General features: G+C 44.0%; 1 protein-coding gene across 16 annotated transcripts in view; it reads left to right on the forward strand.

Annotated features, from left to right (window-relative positions):
- The window catches only part of tns1b (tensin 1b), a 113,274-nt gene that overhangs the window by 70,103 nt on the left and 26,626 nt on the right, over nt 1-16,545 (forward strand). For 9 of the 16 annotated variants that reach the window (XM_086145387.1, XM_086145380.1, XM_086145384.1 and 6 more), the window contains 8 exons: nt 1,437-1,501; nt 2,216-2,299; nt 2,888-3,000; nt 3,087-3,147; nt 4,386-4,461; nt 6,168-6,297; nt 6,395-6,458; nt 6,576-6,700. In XM_086145387.1, the coding sequence (XP_086001513.1) occupies nt 1,437-1,501; nt 2,216-2,299; nt 2,888-3,000; nt 3,087-3,147; nt 4,386-4,461; nt 6,168-6,297; nt 6,395-6,458; nt 6,576-6,700 (718 nt within the window). Of the gene's footprint in view, nt 1-1,436; nt 1,502-2,215; nt 2,300-2,887; nt 3,001-3,086; nt 3,148-4,385; nt 4,462-6,167; nt 6,298-6,394; nt 6,461-6,575; nt 6,701-16,545 lie in introns of all 16 variants that reach the window. The other 7 variants (XM_086145390.1, XM_086145381.1, XM_086145395.1 and 4 more) reach the window with 1 other exon arrangement.

Genomic DNA, 16,545 nt, shown 5'->3' on the forward strand with positions numbered 1-16,545 from the left:
TTGGTATCCATGAGGAGACTAACTAGCCTAGACTAATTTTCCCACAAGAATTGATGGGAAACAGATGAATCGGCTCCCAACCCGCCAAAATAACAGCTTTCTTTCGTGTTTTGTAGCCCAGCATAGCCTAGAAAACTCCTAGGATGACGACTGCGGCCGTTAGCAACAGTTAGCGAACTATCGGTTAGCAGCTAGCTCGTCCCCTCTGCCGAGGCGTATTTCATGCACGTTTATATTTCGTAGTCCGATCAGAAACTGAAGTACCACAGTGTATTCCAGGCCTGGCAAATGATCAGCAAGTACTAGAGGTACTACAGGAACCCCGAAAAAAGCAAATACTGCAATGCTACTACAATTATGGCGACTCCAATACTGCAGTAATAATTGGTGACAAGTACACATAGATTAATGAGATAAAAAAGTCAAATAAAACAAATTGGAATACTGAATATTTGTAGAATTCTGTTTCACCCCACCCTACATCGCCCCCTGGTGGTGATACATCCCATAATCTCAAAATAAAAATGTTTTGCAACCGGAGGACATAAACGCAGGCAGTTGCCACGACGACTGCCGCCATTAACCCCAGCACGATGCTGCCGTCATCTCCCCCCGGGCGCCGTGTTCGCGGCGCTCCAGCTGCGGGGTCTGGGCGGTCAACTTGTCGCCATGGCAATGCATATTTTTTCAGTGACGGGAACGCAAATACATAACTTCTCATGTGGAGTCGGAATGTTCTTGTTGGCGTAAACAAAATTTTTTCATCCGGTCTATGATTGGGACGGTCTACTCATTAGCTCATTAGTGAATTTCATATTGATTGATTTATGTTTTTTCATCGCACAATCAAATTAAAAGTATTCATTCGTTATTTTCTTCTACAAATAGACATACGACCGTTAACTCTCATTCATTTTAAAAAGCTCCCAGCCCAAAGCAAACGAGGGAATATTATTTTTATTTTTTATGACATTCATCATGGTTTCGCGCATCTACCGCAACTCCCGAGATTTATTTATCGTCCGTTTAACAGCCCCGTGATATTGCAGATAAGATTAAGGGCTTGTTTTGCAGATGTATTAAGTGAGTAATTACTGGGGGGGGTGGGAACGCCTTCCGAATAAAAGCCCACAGGGGGAGAAGCTGTTTTTACAGCTTTTTTTGCTTAAAAAAAACTTCCTTTATAATTTATGTATCTTATTTTAAGGGCAGAAACTGACAATATTATTCTGCACCGAAATTCCAGGGATATAAAGAATATAAGTCACTGGTGAGTGGGTGAAGGGTGATCCAGGGTGATGTAGACAATAATGAAATAATAATAATCTTTGCATCTATCTTCACATGCTATACAATAATAAACAACATTATGTTTTGTTTATTGTTTCCATAAAAACACAACAGGCAAATATTTACAAATGTTGGGTGTCTTTCAGGGAAACCGAGGGCGGACCGGCGTGGTGGTGGCCGCCTACATGCACTACAGCAACATCTCCGCCAGGTACGTCAGGAACAGGTGCTACACGAGGCAGCTTCCTGGTCTTGTTTCCTCCTTCTGGAAACATCAGTCTTCTTGATCCTGAATAATAAGGGTGGGATTTTACTGTGATCGTGTCGGGAGGGCAGCCAACCAATGGCTGCCGAAGGAGTTGCGTCACCGTGTTGGCTCTAACGGAACGTGGAATTCAGCTCTGGCGCGTCTGAGCACCAAATGATACCTGGGTGTCTTCAAAAACACCAGTTTTCCAAAAGGAGTTCTGCGCATCGTTTCAAAACGTTGTAGCAGTTTTGCAATCCTGTGAAGTTAGCTAGTGGATACAAAACGGCGCAGAGATTTCCTAACATGCGGCACTGATTTGCGTCCGTGTCCGGTTGTGTATTCCCAGGACATGAGCAGGAGGCTGTTTTGCATCCCTGAGATGTACATAGGATGACATCTGTCGGCTAATGACGCTACATGCTACCTATCGGTGTGCTAAGCTAACGAGCAGATTGGTGGCATTTCAGCCCCTCCCACAGCAGAGGAGAGGCATCTACTTTCTCGTGCCTCTTCAGGGACAATTGGATTGAGATGAATGATTCCTCTAATCCCGCCTTGCTTTAAAAAATCCAGGTTTTAGGTTACTCTGATTACATTTGTCGGGATTAGAGTTACAAATCTTTATATCTATTATACTCGCCAATCTATTGACTTTTGACCCCTCTCTCCCCCCAGCGCTGACCAGGCCCTGGACCGTTTCGCCATGAAGCGCTTCTATGAAGACAAAGTACTCCCTGTGGGTCAGCCCTCACAGAAAAGGTCAGTCCACCTCCCCTCCGAGTTTGACCTCGGGGTGAACCATCTCACAAAGACCCCTCTGTGCTCGGGCTGAAGGAATGAACTTTGGTTTTTGTTTCCTTTGAGTGTATTTTTTGAATACATTTCAACACCTGCGTGCATGCGGGGAGTCGGGCGCCATGTAGCTTGTCAAGCTACCACCTGGAGGCTGTTAAAGTCAAGTTATACATCATGTGGCCCCATGATTGACAAGTCCATTAAGAACCCCGCCTTCTGGTCCCAAAGGGCATGAAGGGCGAGCATCTGCACAATGACGCAGGTCTTTAAGAGAAAGACTTCCTGTTTATTTGGTCCGGTGGATTTGATTGGCCGGACCGGAGGCCTTCCCCTTGATCCAGATGCAAGGGCAGGCAGACCCATGGATAGGGTGAGGGGTGGGCATGGGGGTGTCCTTAAGTGACTTCTTGGGGGCGCTCCATTTTTATTCTTGCACCGAAAAAAGGTTGTCCCTCTGGAGACTTGCCCTTGTACTCTCGTTTTGTGAAGCATCGAGCCAAGGGCGCTTGCTAATCTCCTTTCCTTCTATCTTTCCTCGTCTCCGTCCCTCAGGTACGTGGAGTACTTCAGCGGTTTGCTCTCGGGCCACATCAAGATCAACAACAAGCCCCTTTTCCTTCACCACGTCATCATGCACGGCATCCCCAACTTTGAGTCCAAGGGAGGTGAGTGGAATGGTACCCTCAACCCATCACCTGTTCACCGCTTGGGTTTCCTGTGCAAACAATCTAATTCTCCAACTTTGTTTCAGGATGTCGCCCCTTCCTGAAGATCTACCAGGCCATGCAGCCCGTCTACACATCCGGGATCTAGTAAGTCCTTAGCTGTAGTCCTACCCGATGTTTTCATGGAGTCCCTTGGGCGTCCTTTACAGCCTCTGCTCTGACCCCTCTTGACCCAGAACATGAACTGGGTTACACATTCGTCTAACTTGACATTGCGGTGTTTAGCCTACCTCCCTGACTCTAGTTACCCTGCTTCGTAAGGAGAGACATCCATTATTGCGTCCATTGTTTTGCTAACGTCCCGCCACAGTCGATAAAATAGCAACCGTAGCCACAGGACGGTCTCACTGCCGAGGAGCAGTCTGACCACGCGAGGGCACGGATGTGAGCAGGCGTGAAAGTACAGCAGGGTCTTAAAAAGGGCAGAACCATGGTTCTGTAGGGATACAATGGCGTACTCGTTGAAGAAAAGCAGTGCAGCGCACACATCTGGTGAGTTCTTGTCCATCTTGGCAGCGCCGGCGGGTGTAGACGTGTCTAGTGTTTAGCGCTAGCAGCTAGTGCTAAATGGCAAAAACCTGGACTGGTATCGACATGAAAGTAGACTGTGGTGAACAGTTTTCTTTGGTGTCAGGAATGTGAACTGGGAAGCTTCTGTTTTTGGCTACGTACAACCAGGTTCTCCTCAAGTTCTCCTGCCTGGGTTGTTTCCAGATGCTCGGGCGTCCATAAACAGTCCAAAAGCAATGACAAGACTCCAAATTTTGCACTGTTGACAAGATGAACATACATGCACATACATACAAGATGACATAGATACAAGATGACAAGATGAACATTGGAGGTTTAGATGTGGCCCTGTGATTGATGGCCGAGCCTGTGATTGACAGGCTTAAACCCCGCCTCTTTTTAACGTTGTCTCAAATTAGCATGTAAACATGTTTACATGTTTACGCCCTTGTACTCAAACGCGTGTGTGAAAGTGTGAAAACTCAGCTCCCGGATCACATTCCCGGACATTTTCATTTCACATGCTCCTCATTAGCACCCCTCCTCTTTCCAGCCACACACACGCACACGCACACACACACACACACCCTTTGATCTGACAATCGTGTAGATGCTAATTCCACTTCACGCGCTGTGATGGCCACCGTTAAGGCCAATAACGCTCTCCGGGGTGGGGTGTGTATCATGCGTGTGCGATTATGCTAGCATGAAACACACACACACACACACACACACACACACACACACACACGCTGCGGCAGAATTATGTATTGCAAATTCATTGTAACGGGCGATGTGGTGCTTCTGTCTCACAGCAACGTGCAGGGCGACGGCCAGACCAGCATCTGCATCACCATTGAACCCGGGCTCCTGCTGAAGGGCGACATCCTGGTAAGAATCAGGAGAACGTGTGTGTCTGTGAGTGTGTGTGTGTGTGTGTGTGTGTGTGTGTGTGTGTGTGTGGGTTCCACAGGTTCCACAGGTTCCATGGGTTCTGTTTCACCCTTGTGATGGCTGCTAACTGAGATTTATAGAGGAAATCCCCCGTAGGCAGTTTACGTTTTATGAATATGGGGCAGTTTAGCGGTTTATGGTTTTCAAACACACGCCCACACACACACACACTCACACACACACTGGAAACTATGATGCTAAAAGCTGGCGGAGGTAGTTGCGTGCCACCTGGGCGATGAAGAGCAGTGTGATTCCGTCCAGCAGAGTGTGTGCAGCTCCTTCAGTGGAATTATTGTATTTATCGTAATGTTGTACTTACAATACTTACATATGTTAAATTTTTACACATACTGTCCATATTACAATATTGTCCACATCTTCATTTTTATTGACAACCATTTTCATTATTATTAATTTTGTAGGAGAAGTAGCAGTATGGGCGCAGTAGTAAATAAAATAACAAGTTATGTAACTCATAAATATTTTCACTTAAAGTATAGAACTTTTGGGGGGGAATCTTAAGATAATTATATATAAATATATATATATATATATATATATATATATATATATATATATATATATATATAAATGTCAATTTTTTTGATTAGCTTTAAAGGTAACTTTTATTTCTATTTAATCATAATACATTTTTTTGATCAGACGCAGCCTTTTTGTGGTCCTAGCTGCTCGTGTCAGGTTGTCCTTGGGGTTCGGGTCCCAAATCAGGGTGTTTTAATGGAGCACTTAAGGAAGGTGGGATCAGGCTCCGTTGGGACTGATCCTCATCCTTTATTTAACGGCGGCTAATGGATGCTGCCCAATGTGCCAACGTTTGCGATACTGCAGAGCCTGTGGTCTGCACCATTCATCTCTGATGGCGGTGGGTGGGTGGGACTTGCAGTCAGCAAATTATTCTTGATGTTCTCCATGGATGTTCTTCGCATCAAATCCACAAGCATCGGTTAGCATGTTCCTTACTCTCGAGCTAATGGGTTATACCAGTGTTGAAGAGCGTGGGGGGGAGGGGGGGTCTTGCCCTCATCTGGTCTTCGATTTTCATCGGTCCTCATCTGATGTCGACCCCCAGTCTGTTTTTTGTCCCCAACTTGGTCTCCGTTTGGCTAGTTTTGGCCATGTGAACATCCGCTACTAGCATCATAAGCTAACACCAGATGTGGTTCCAGAGAGGTAGCCCCCCCCAAAAAAAGGTCTTCAGAAACCTTGTAGACTCCTCACATGGTCCAGTCTCATTGGTTCCTCAAGTCTCCCCCATATCATGTGACTTCTTCAGGATCTTTAAACAAATGCTAATTTGCGCTTTTTAACAGGACATGGTCAGTAGTCCTGTAGTTGCCTTTGTGTCCTTTCAACGCTGACTTAAAGAACGCTGTCTCAGGAGCCTGCACTGCAGCTTCAGGACCGCAATGTGATGAGTTGTTTTTGAGCAACGTGTGCTACTTAGCGGTTGCTAGCGATAGCATAATCCCAGCTGTTAAGGAGCTACAGTAAAAACTTCAAAAGTTTGAAAAAAATAGGAATATAGAAGTGCAGGCCGTAGACGGTGGATTTAAATCTAGCCAGCCATCATGACTACATTAGCATTAAAAGAAGAAACACTTTTGATTTCTCGCCCCTAATAGCTGAAGTGCTACCACAAGCGCTATCGGGGGCCGTGCCGAGATGTGATTTTTCGGGTCCAGTTCCACACATGTGCCATTCACGACCTCGGGATCGTCTTCGGGAAGGACGAGCTGGATGAGACGTTCAAAGGTGGGTCAAGTCGTGAGTGAAGTTGGTCAAGTTTTTTATTTTTCGTAACATCTCAAAATATTCATGTCTTACCTGTTGCTTCTCTCCTGGCCTGCAGATGAAAGATTCCCAGAGTACGGGAAAGTGGAGTTTATCTTCTCCTTTGGGCCGGAGAAGATTCATGGTAAGAATCGAGGTATCGGGTTCTCGCTCCCGCACCATCTTGATGAGCGGGCTTCTTGTCGGAACGGCAAACACGAAGGACATTCACGTTTCCGCTCCGGTCTCTTTGGCACCTCTGGTCAAGGTATGGACCACCTGGAGAACGGGCCCAGCGTCTCGGTAGACTACAACACCCAGGACCCTCTGATCCGCTGGGACTCCTATGAGAACTTCAACCAGGGCTGCGAGGACACGGCGGACGGTGAGCGAACTGACACATACACACAAACACTTGGCAGAGGTCCACCATAACTGCGTTGACAGAGGGGATTTGTTGAACCACAGTGCTAATGCTGCCGTCTTGTTCACGCAAGCTAACAATTGTAGTTGTTCTGAACTCCCCAAAGGGGTTCCCTATATCTTTGGGGGCTCTACATGAAATATGAATGACAGCGTGAACGTCTGGTTGTCAATGTTCTTCATGTGATGTGTGAATGAAGGGGTGAACAGTTGTATGCCTCCATATTTGGCCCTGTGATAGATCCATGGTGAACCCTGTCCGTCTCTTAATCATAGCTGGGGAAGGCTCCAGCAACTTAGTGCGCAACAATTGCTACAGATTATTGACGACTGGATGAATGAATGAATGAAATTGTTTGTTTTTCCCCACTGCTCTTTTGCTCTTGTCGCACCCAGAGATAAACTTCACTGTAAGAAGTGGCCAAAACAAACAAAACAAATGCTTGGCCTCTTTCTCCCTCAGCATAACAAGGCGAGGAATGTGAGCGATGCTAATGTTAGCGACGACATACCGAAGCGACCACAGAACCGCCGCTCACGCTGGCAGGGAGGCTGGCGTTTCTGGGATGTCGGATTTACGTTTGCTATAAAACGGCCTCAATCGGAAACACGACTCCGGGGTATTTATCTTAGCGCGGCTGTTTGTGTCAAAACAGAGGCTTCCGCAGCATCAACCACGCATGACCAGCTTTGCGAAAAACACGGCGCCCAAGTGTCGACCCTCAAATATAGCTAGCGTCCCTCTGACCTTTGTTTAAAATTGCAAAACAAACCAGAAATGGAGCCTGCAAGGTCATGAGGTCGCAAGCATCTTCACACGTTCATCGTTTTGAAATCGCCACGGCAACGGAGGGGAGGCTGGGTCATGGTGAAGTCATGGGGGATAAGCTAGTGAGTGTATATGGGGTAAATACAACCATGTTTCTGGATTATGATCCAACACAGTGATTGCAAGTTAGGTGAATTCACCTTGACTATTAGGGATCACCATCAAATAAATGTGAGTCAAGGACGCTGTGGAGTCTGACGTTCCCTGAGCGCTCTGCCAGCAGTGGGTTGTGGGGGCAGCCGTCACGTATGTTTTTCTTCACTCTATCTGACGGCCGATCCCCCACATCCTTCACCAAAATGTTTTTTCTTCGGAACCGGAGGGCGGCGACAGGCGAGCCCGGCGGCGCTGGCCTCTGGGGAATACGGCCCTCCGCCGCCGGGCTCGCCTGTGGCCGGGCCGCAACCACAGGGAACCCAAAACGTCCGTCGTGGCCCCGTAGCGCAGTGTGAGGCATTCCTGGGCGCCGCCGCGGGTCGGGGAAGACCGTCTCCGTGGTGACGGAGCGGCGGTAGCTCCCCGACCGCACTGGTACTTACTGTCTTCACCCAAAGAAGGGAAGAGGCGTGCCTCTCTGCTGCTGCTGTTGTTGTTGTTGTTGTTGTTGTTGTTGTTATTACTATAGTTGTCATCTCGGTTCGTGTCTGTGTTGCTGTAGTGCTCGTTGTTGTCTTCATTGTTGTTGTCCTTTTCTATCTTGGTGTTTCTGTTGTTTTGGTCACTTTTTTGTTGTCGCTTTGTCACTTTCATCCTTGGAATTGTCTTTATCGTTGTCTTTCTTGTTGTTGTAGTCTTTGCTTGTGGTGTTGTCGTTTCGATGCTGTTTTCCTTGTTGTAATTGTCGTCTTTATCGTTGTTGTCCTTGTCCTTCTTGTTGTTATGATCGCTGTTGTCATTATTGTCATTGTCTTGGATCGTGTCTGTGTAATTGTTGCTGTGGTGCTTGTTGTCTTTGTTATTGTTGCTGTTTTCATTATTTACTTTTTCTACCTTGTTGATTTTGGTTGCTCTTCAATAGCGTTGTCTTCCTTGTTGTCACAGTCTTTGTTCGTGTTGTTGTCATTGTTAATGCTGTTGTTCTTGTTGTTATTGTCGTTGTTGTCCTTGTCTATCTTTTTTTTTTGTTTTGGACCCTGTCGTCGCTGTTGTTTTTATTGATGTTGCTGCTCTCATTACCAGCTTCGTTCCTGGTGTTGCTGTTGTGATCTCTGTTATTGTCATTGTTGTCATCATTGTTTTTTGGAGTCATCATCTTTGTTGTCCTGGTTGGTGTTGTTGTCCTTGTTGTTGTGTATTGTTGCTGTCTTTGTTGTTATTGTAGTCCTTAATGTTGCTGCTGTTTTCCTTGTTTTTGTTCTCCTTGTCTATCTTGTTTTAGGTGTTCTGATCACTGTTGTGGTTGTTATCTTTGTTGTCATTATTAATGTTGTTCTTGTTGTTGTCCTTGTTGTTACTGATGTTATTTGCACTGTCTATGTTGTCTTTGTGTTGTTGTCATTGTTGATGCTGTTGGTGTTTTCTTTGTTGTTGCCTGTCTTGTTGTCTTTTATGTCAATGTTGCTGCTGTCATTGTGTTATTATTGTTTTTGTTTTTGTTGTTAATGTCGTCTTTATTGTTGTCCTTGTCTTGTTGTCTTGGTTGTTGTGATTGTTGTTGTTGATGTTATTGTAATTGTTGGAGATGCTATTGTGTTTGTCGTTCTTGTTGTCTTTGTTCGTGTTGTTCCCTCGGTTGTTGTGTTTTGTTGCTGTCTTTGTTGTTGTCATTGATGTTGTTTTCATTGTGTTGTTGTCATCATCATCGGTTTGTCACTATGGTTTCTCACTGTTGTGACAATCATTGTTACTGTTGTTGGTGTTATTATGTTGTTGCTGTTGTGACTGTCATTATTTTTTGTCATGGTTGTTATTATTTTGTTGTCTTGACTATTCATATTGTTGTCTTTGTTGTTATTTTTCTTGTTGTCCTCGATATTGATCATTTTTGCTGTTGTTGTCATGAGTGTCGTTGTTTTTTGATTCTTAGTGTTGTTTTTGTAGTTGTTGCTGTTGTTTTTGTTGTCATTTTTGCTACCGCTGTTTTGTCTTTGTTTTGCCATCATTGTTGCTGTTGTTTTTTATTGTTGTTCTTTTCCTTATTGGCATTGTTGTTCTAGTTGTTCTGGCTGTACGTTTCTGGTCGTTGTTGTTTCTTGTGTTGTTGTTATTGTCATGATGGATAGCCTTATAGTAGTCGGTCTGGTGATAGTTGTCATCTTCTTTTTTGTCATTGTTTATTGTTGTCCTCGTTGCAGGTGAACTTGTTCTAGTTGTTGTTCTAGTTCTGAGTCTGTTAGCTGTATTGCCTCCCCGAAGATGTTGGATGGCCCATCAGAGTACTCCCAAGAACTTGGCTGCTTTGTACCTCTAACTGTTTGTCCAGCGTACAGGAGTATAAAGACTCATACTTCAAGTATAAAAAAGTATTTGCACTAGTAATGTCACTTTGTGCTTTTAAAGATACTTTTTTTGTGCCAAGTTTTTTGAGGAAATGATAAAAGAAGAGCAAGGGGGTTAAAGATGCCCCTGCTGCTCACATTGTTCACCGGTAATAACCCTGTAATGACCCTGTAATAACCTAGTAATAACCCTGAAATAACCCTGTAATAAGCTGGCATTTTGCTGTTTAAGCCTCATTTGTTTTTAAATGTGTGATGACACTGACGTCCCAGGCCTCTGACAGGAAAGGACGAGGCGTCATTGCGAGAGAGGCCGTTCTCTTGGCCCTGACACCTTTGTATTTATCGAGCAGGCAGTCTGAAGGTCGAAGGTCACCTGGCTACCTTTTTATCGTGGCTCGTAAAAGCGTCGTACTAAGTGGTGGCCCAAAATAGTCCCGGCGAAAAATAGAGCTGTCTGGCCCGAGAGTGTGTGTGTGTGTGTGTTTGTGTGCGTGTCGGACCTTCTCAGACATGGTGTCATCATCAGGACAAGGACCCTGAACGCATCGTCATTAAAAAAACAAAACAAAAAAATAACACCAGTGCTAGTTAACAGTTGTAGTTCTTTAGAACTTGCTTACGAGTCTGTCATCATGTGTAAGGTCTCTATGTGATGTGCAAATGAAAGGGTTAACGTGAGGACTTCTCCAATACCTGCTCTGGTGAGGTTTCCAAGATCCTAAAACGATATATTAGCAGACCACTGATTGGTCGGAGGATGCTACGTGTTAGCATGATTGCTAGCCTTTTCTGGCTCTTTCTAGCACCAGAAAGATGGCGCAGAAAGCTTCCCCGTGCTTAAAGTTCTCCATTGTTTGCAATCAAGTGTCACCTCGATTTTGCTATGCTAACTGAGAAACAACGTCGATGCCACCCGGGCCACAGGCCTAATACAATGAGCATCTCCACAGTGTCTTGCTAGCTGATTAGCGGCATATGTGCATTTTTTGTGTTGTGTCAGGACGGGAGCAGAGCTGGTGCACAGATTGAGTTGTAGCCACAGCTAACTGGTGACTAGCTTGCAGAGAGAGAGAAGGGTCCTGACCCCTGGATTACCAGCTCATTTAACATTAATCTTGGGTTTATGATTCGCCGCTGTGAAGTCAGAGTACAAAAATAGCTAATGAGCGTTCTGTTTTTTTTTTTTTTTTTTTAAGAAGTCTGTTTTTCTGCGCGGCAGCGCCTCGTCTGCCGGCAGCGAGCGGCAGGAGTTAAAGCCTCCCGCCTCCGGCCTCCTCTTCCTCTTCCTCCTGTGATGCTCCTTTGTGCTGAGATGCCAGTCCAGTGTGTTCACGAGCTCTCTCGGAGGTCACCGGTGTTTTTTCCGCGAACACCGGCTTGTGCGTAGGAGCGATGGAGGCGGTGGCCATGTTTTTCTTCGGTTAGCTGGTTAGCTAGTGGCTCGGCAGGAGGTCGGGGTTCATCATTAACAAGGTAAACTTTTACATTTTTGTGGGTTTCTGTGTGTGTATGTGTGTGTGTGTGTGTGTGTGTGTGTGTGTGTACGTGCACATGTTCCCATCACCTTCTTCGTGAATATGTAACACATTACTTACGTTTTTTTTAAGAAACTTCAGGACAGTGAGTGTGTTGACATTGACAGTTTTCTGCCCTAATGCACAAAATAAAATAAGATAAAATAAAATAGCATAGCAAGGAATTTAAGAGATTTATTTTGATTATTTCTAAATTAATTAACAACCAACCTTTTTTGTAAAATTAATAAATGCATTCAACAACATCTTGGTGTGATGCATCATGATGTAGAATAGATAAAATAAATAGAAGGGAATTTAAGAGATTTATTTAAATTATTTTCAATAATTGAACTGTTTATTTTTAATGAATTAAAACAGATCTTGTAACAGCAACTATTGCACATGGAATTTGGAATAATCCATTTTCAAACAATTGAGTCTTGTAGATATTATTTAGTTAATTTCAATCAGATGTAATGATGGCCTTATAAACAGTAGTTTCCTTATAATTCTTAGATGCCTTGTACAACATTTCAGTGGAAACAGAATTAAATATCAAAATATCAAACACAATGATGTGAACTGAGAAACTGTTTTAACACAGTGAGTGTTTGTGTGTGTGGTTGTGTGTGTGTGTGGTTGTGTGTGTGTGTGTGTGTGTTCCCATTCTGTTTCCAGGGGGTACATTTTTTCCTTTTTGGTCCCGTCAACATTAGTCAGAGTGAGACCTAATTTGTTCCCACGGCCGTATCTTATCCTGCAGGGGTCGGATCGTACCATTCAAAGACTATACCAAAGTTCCACTGTGAAAATTTAGGGCGATTTTTGGGAGGTTCTCCATGTTCTCCTGCCTGGAACCACATAAATCAGTGTTTTAGCATTTTATTTTGAAGGTCCGGACCTGTTCCTCATCCTCTTTCCGTCTCCCAGGGTGACGGAGTCATTGGTGCAGATCAAGCCATTCGTCCCCCGAAGGATTCAATCTAAAATTAGATCCGCTGTCGGTCGTCGCGGCGACCCGAGCCCTCCTCCCATCCGTACTATCAGATTAGCTTGTCTGCTTTAACTGCAAACATGGCGCCGCCTCTGGTTGCGTAACGCCGGCAATGGACAGACAAGGGCTTTTCCGGAAGGAAAACACGGGGAGAACAAGCGCCTTGTGTTTTGTGGGGATCCCGGGCCGTCCCATCTTCAACCACTGTGGATGGAAATCAGGCTAACTCTGGAGAAAACCCTTATCTGCTGAGACAAATCAGTTTGCAGTTTGTTCACAGATTATCTTGTCAGTGATATTTTTTTCTTATTCTAAAATGATTCTTCTTATTATTATAAATCATTTTTCGACAGATTTTTACATATTTTTCTCTCATTTGTTGTTTTAATTTTTTTTTTCTGATATTTAAATGATTTTGAGATTCTCTCACTTTTTCTTTTTCTTTTGTATTGAATTTTTATTTGGACACTTTTCCATATTTTTTCAATTAATTATTTTCGAGTTTTTTTTTTCAACTTTTACTTCATCTCTAATTTAATTGAATTAACATTCTGTTCTATCTATTTATTTATTAATTCATTCATTTATTTATTTATTTCATTTAATTGTATTTATTTTTTTTTGTATTTTCAATGTTTTATTTTAAATTTAACTTTAATTTTTTTAAACTTTTTGTTTTACTTTATTATATTGTAATTTCTATTTTAATTGATTTAATTTGATATGATTTCCATACAATTTATTTTATTTTCACGTATTTATCGGGCCTCTCTGTACAGCGCTTACTTGTTGCTAAGTCATGGATTTTTTTAAGTTACTGCAGAATTTAATTTATTTTAAACATTTTCTCTATTTTTCAATTTTATCTCATTCATTTGCAGATTTTTTTCAAATAAGTCATTCACAATAAGTCATTCTATTCACTGAATATCAGCTCGTTTGTAGTTTTTATCCAGACATAAATAGAAAAAGTACTACAAATCCCATGATGCCACTTCCTAGGAAGCCCGAACACAGTCTTCCTCTGTGCCTCTCGGTGAATGAGCTCCTTCTGAGCCCGGGATGAGAACCACCGCCGGAGATGAACTTTACAAGAGTCAAGGGACTCTGTGTGTGTGTGTGTGCGTGTGTGTGTGTGTGTGTGTGTGTGTGTGTGTGTGTGTGTGCATGTTTTCTGAGAATCTCAGTTTGTTAGAACACTGGCCTTTGTTATCGTCTGCAGACGATATTCATGCAACCAGCTTTTCCACAACACACACACACACACACACACACACTCACAGAAGACCAACAAGAGCCACTGTTGCCTCCTCAATTCAAACCACCAGCGGGGCTTTGTGCGTGTGTCTGTGTGTGTGTTGGAGGTCCTTGAAATGTCATCTGGAGTGAAGAACCTGACCAATTTTGGATTATCCTCCATGTTCTCCTGCCTGTTTTCCCCCCGTGGGCCCTCTGCATGCTCTCCTCGGGTTCTTCGTCATCCTCCCACCCTCCAGAATCAGTCAGCAGGATGGAGAACCGAGTCAGGAGAACGCGGAGAACATCAGAGAATCCACTGGTTCTCCAGGTTCAAACTTAATCGATAGTAGATGTTTCCTTTCTGGAGCTTCAGTGTTGTCAAGGTGCAGAGATGATGCATTGGTTGACCCTCATCCCCGTCCCATCCGTCCGATCGCCCGTGAACGTTTCACCGTGGAGACGCCGTCACTCCCGAGCCGCACCTGAACGCACCACTGAGAATATGGAGACAATATGATGAACAACTTTAAACTTTAAATTAGCGAAACTGCAACAAACGTGTGCTTAGCTACCAGCGCTAGCATGCTATACTTGCACCTGAACACACCACGGCTCCCTGAACTGTTCCAGTTCCACTCCAGTTGTCTGGATCTAGCCTCAATGGACGGTAGCCTAGTGTAGCTCGACGCACACTCACAGATGCTGAGAGGGGACCCCGTGCCCAGGGGTCAGAGGTCGCACAACTGTGCCCTCAGGCCCAGACCCTGGAAATATCCCCAGGGGTCATTCAGTGCCTGTTTTAGACAGGACACAGTGAGCGTTTTTTTTTTTTTTTTTGCTAAGGCGCCATGGCAAAGTGGAAGTGTAAAACAGCGAGCTGAGCAAGGGAGGCTAAGATTGGCTGCATGGATTTTTGGGGGGGATGTGTGTTCACGGTACACACCGTGGCGGTGGCGGCGAAGGTCGATGAGGCCTTTTTTAACATTCTGCTAATGCAGCCATCTTTTTTTTATGATCTGTTTTCTCCATCTGTCTGCAGCAGGGCGGAGGTGAGTGAGTGTGTATGTGCATGTATGTGTGTGTGTGTGTGTGTGTGTGTGTGTGTGGTGGGGAGGCTCAGTTGGACCGACCCGCTCTTTCCATTACAAGTGCGTTTCCCAACACAAGTGCGGGGAAAGGGGAGGGGGATTTGTGTGTGTGTGTGAATGGGAGAGTCTTGTTGCTGTAAATGTCCCGTGTCGCTGGTGTGTTTACTGTCAATGGGAGATTGTGTGCTTTACACGCATTTGCCGCATCTGAGCTTTTTGCCGTGATTTACGAGGTGTGTGTGTGTGTGTGAACGCGACAGCGCGAAGAACCGAATGCACGCTGACAACCGGGAAATGCAGCGATTAATATTCTCCCGGACCGAGTGACACTCGAACGCAACGCGGATATCAAATCCAACAGCTGCTTGTTTTATTTCTCTGCTTTTTGCCTTTCTTGACCCAGATTTTCTTTTTGTTTTCTTTGGCTGCAGACTGAGATTAAAAACACTGGGCTTGTAAAGGAAAAAGAAAAAGTTTTACATTGGATTCAAAAGAACGTGTTTCTATGTTCCCCTTTCAAAATTAAGATTCGGGATTCAATGATTAATTTTATTTCATGTATTTTTTCTTATTTATTCATTTAATTTATCCTTTATTTATCCCTGCGGGGAAATTCGTTCTCTGCAATGAACCCATCATGGATGAGCAGTAGGTTGCTGTCCACCAACGCCAGGAGTTCAGTGTCTTGCTCAAACACACTTCGACACACTAGGAGAAACCGTGAATCTTCGGCACAAAAGGAACCCTTTGGAACCCTATTTATGTATTTTATCTATTTTGATATATTTATTGTACCGCAAATTTATTTTTTTTCTTTTATGTAGTATTTTAATATATATGTATTTTAAATTATTTTATTTAGTATATATTTATTTTGATGTCTTTACTTATTTGTGTACTTTATTTCATCTTATATGATTTCATTTATTCATTTCAAATTAATTTATGTCTTTATCTGTTTACAAATTTCATCGTCATTTATTTAACCCTCTTTTTATCCAATTTTTTTCATAAATTTAGCTGTCAACCATTAATTTATTGTTTTTAAATGTAAATTAAATTTTATTTAATTTTTTTTTTTCCGCCACTCCTTGCCAAAATACCGCAAAAACTCAAGTTTTTGACGTCACAGACAAGAATTTGCACAAGAATGAAGTATTTGGGATATTAGGTGCTATAATACTGATACTGATATTTACCTCAAAAGTACACATTGAAGTATTTCTTGTTAGTATTTTTGAATGGGATATTCCTGCAGCCTCACCTCAAAGGCCCTCTATCACACTCTATGTATACTCATGAAATTCAATGCCCCCCCCCCCCCCCCCCCACACACACACACACACACACCTCCCATACACACTGTTGTGACAGACCTCCCACCCTCACACACCCTCACACACACACCGGCAGAGTGGCGGTGAGCAGCAGCTCCTCTCCTCATCCCGCCAGACGCTCAGGAGAAGCCAGGAGGAAGAGGAAGAAGAGAGTCAATGTTAGTAAGACGAGAGGGGGTGTTGTCTTAGCTTAGCTTAGCTTAGCTTAGCAGCCGGGTGGGAGACCAGAGGATTCACCCACTGCTCAGCCAGGTAGGAGAACCTCCACCAAAAGGAGTAGTTGGGGTGTGTGAGTGCAGATCTTAGCGGGTGGTGGAGGAGGTGGAGTTGGGTGGGGAAGGTGAAGGTCCAGGGGTGGTTGG

Source organism: Fistularia commersonii, chromosome 4, assembly GCF_037954325.1.
Source record: "Fistularia commersonii isolate RoL2024-O1a breed Wild chromosome 4, RoL_Fcom_v1.0, whole genome shotgun sequence".
NCBI lineage: Eukaryota > Metazoa > Chordata > Actinopteri > Syngnathiformes > Fistulariidae > Fistularia > Fistularia commersonii.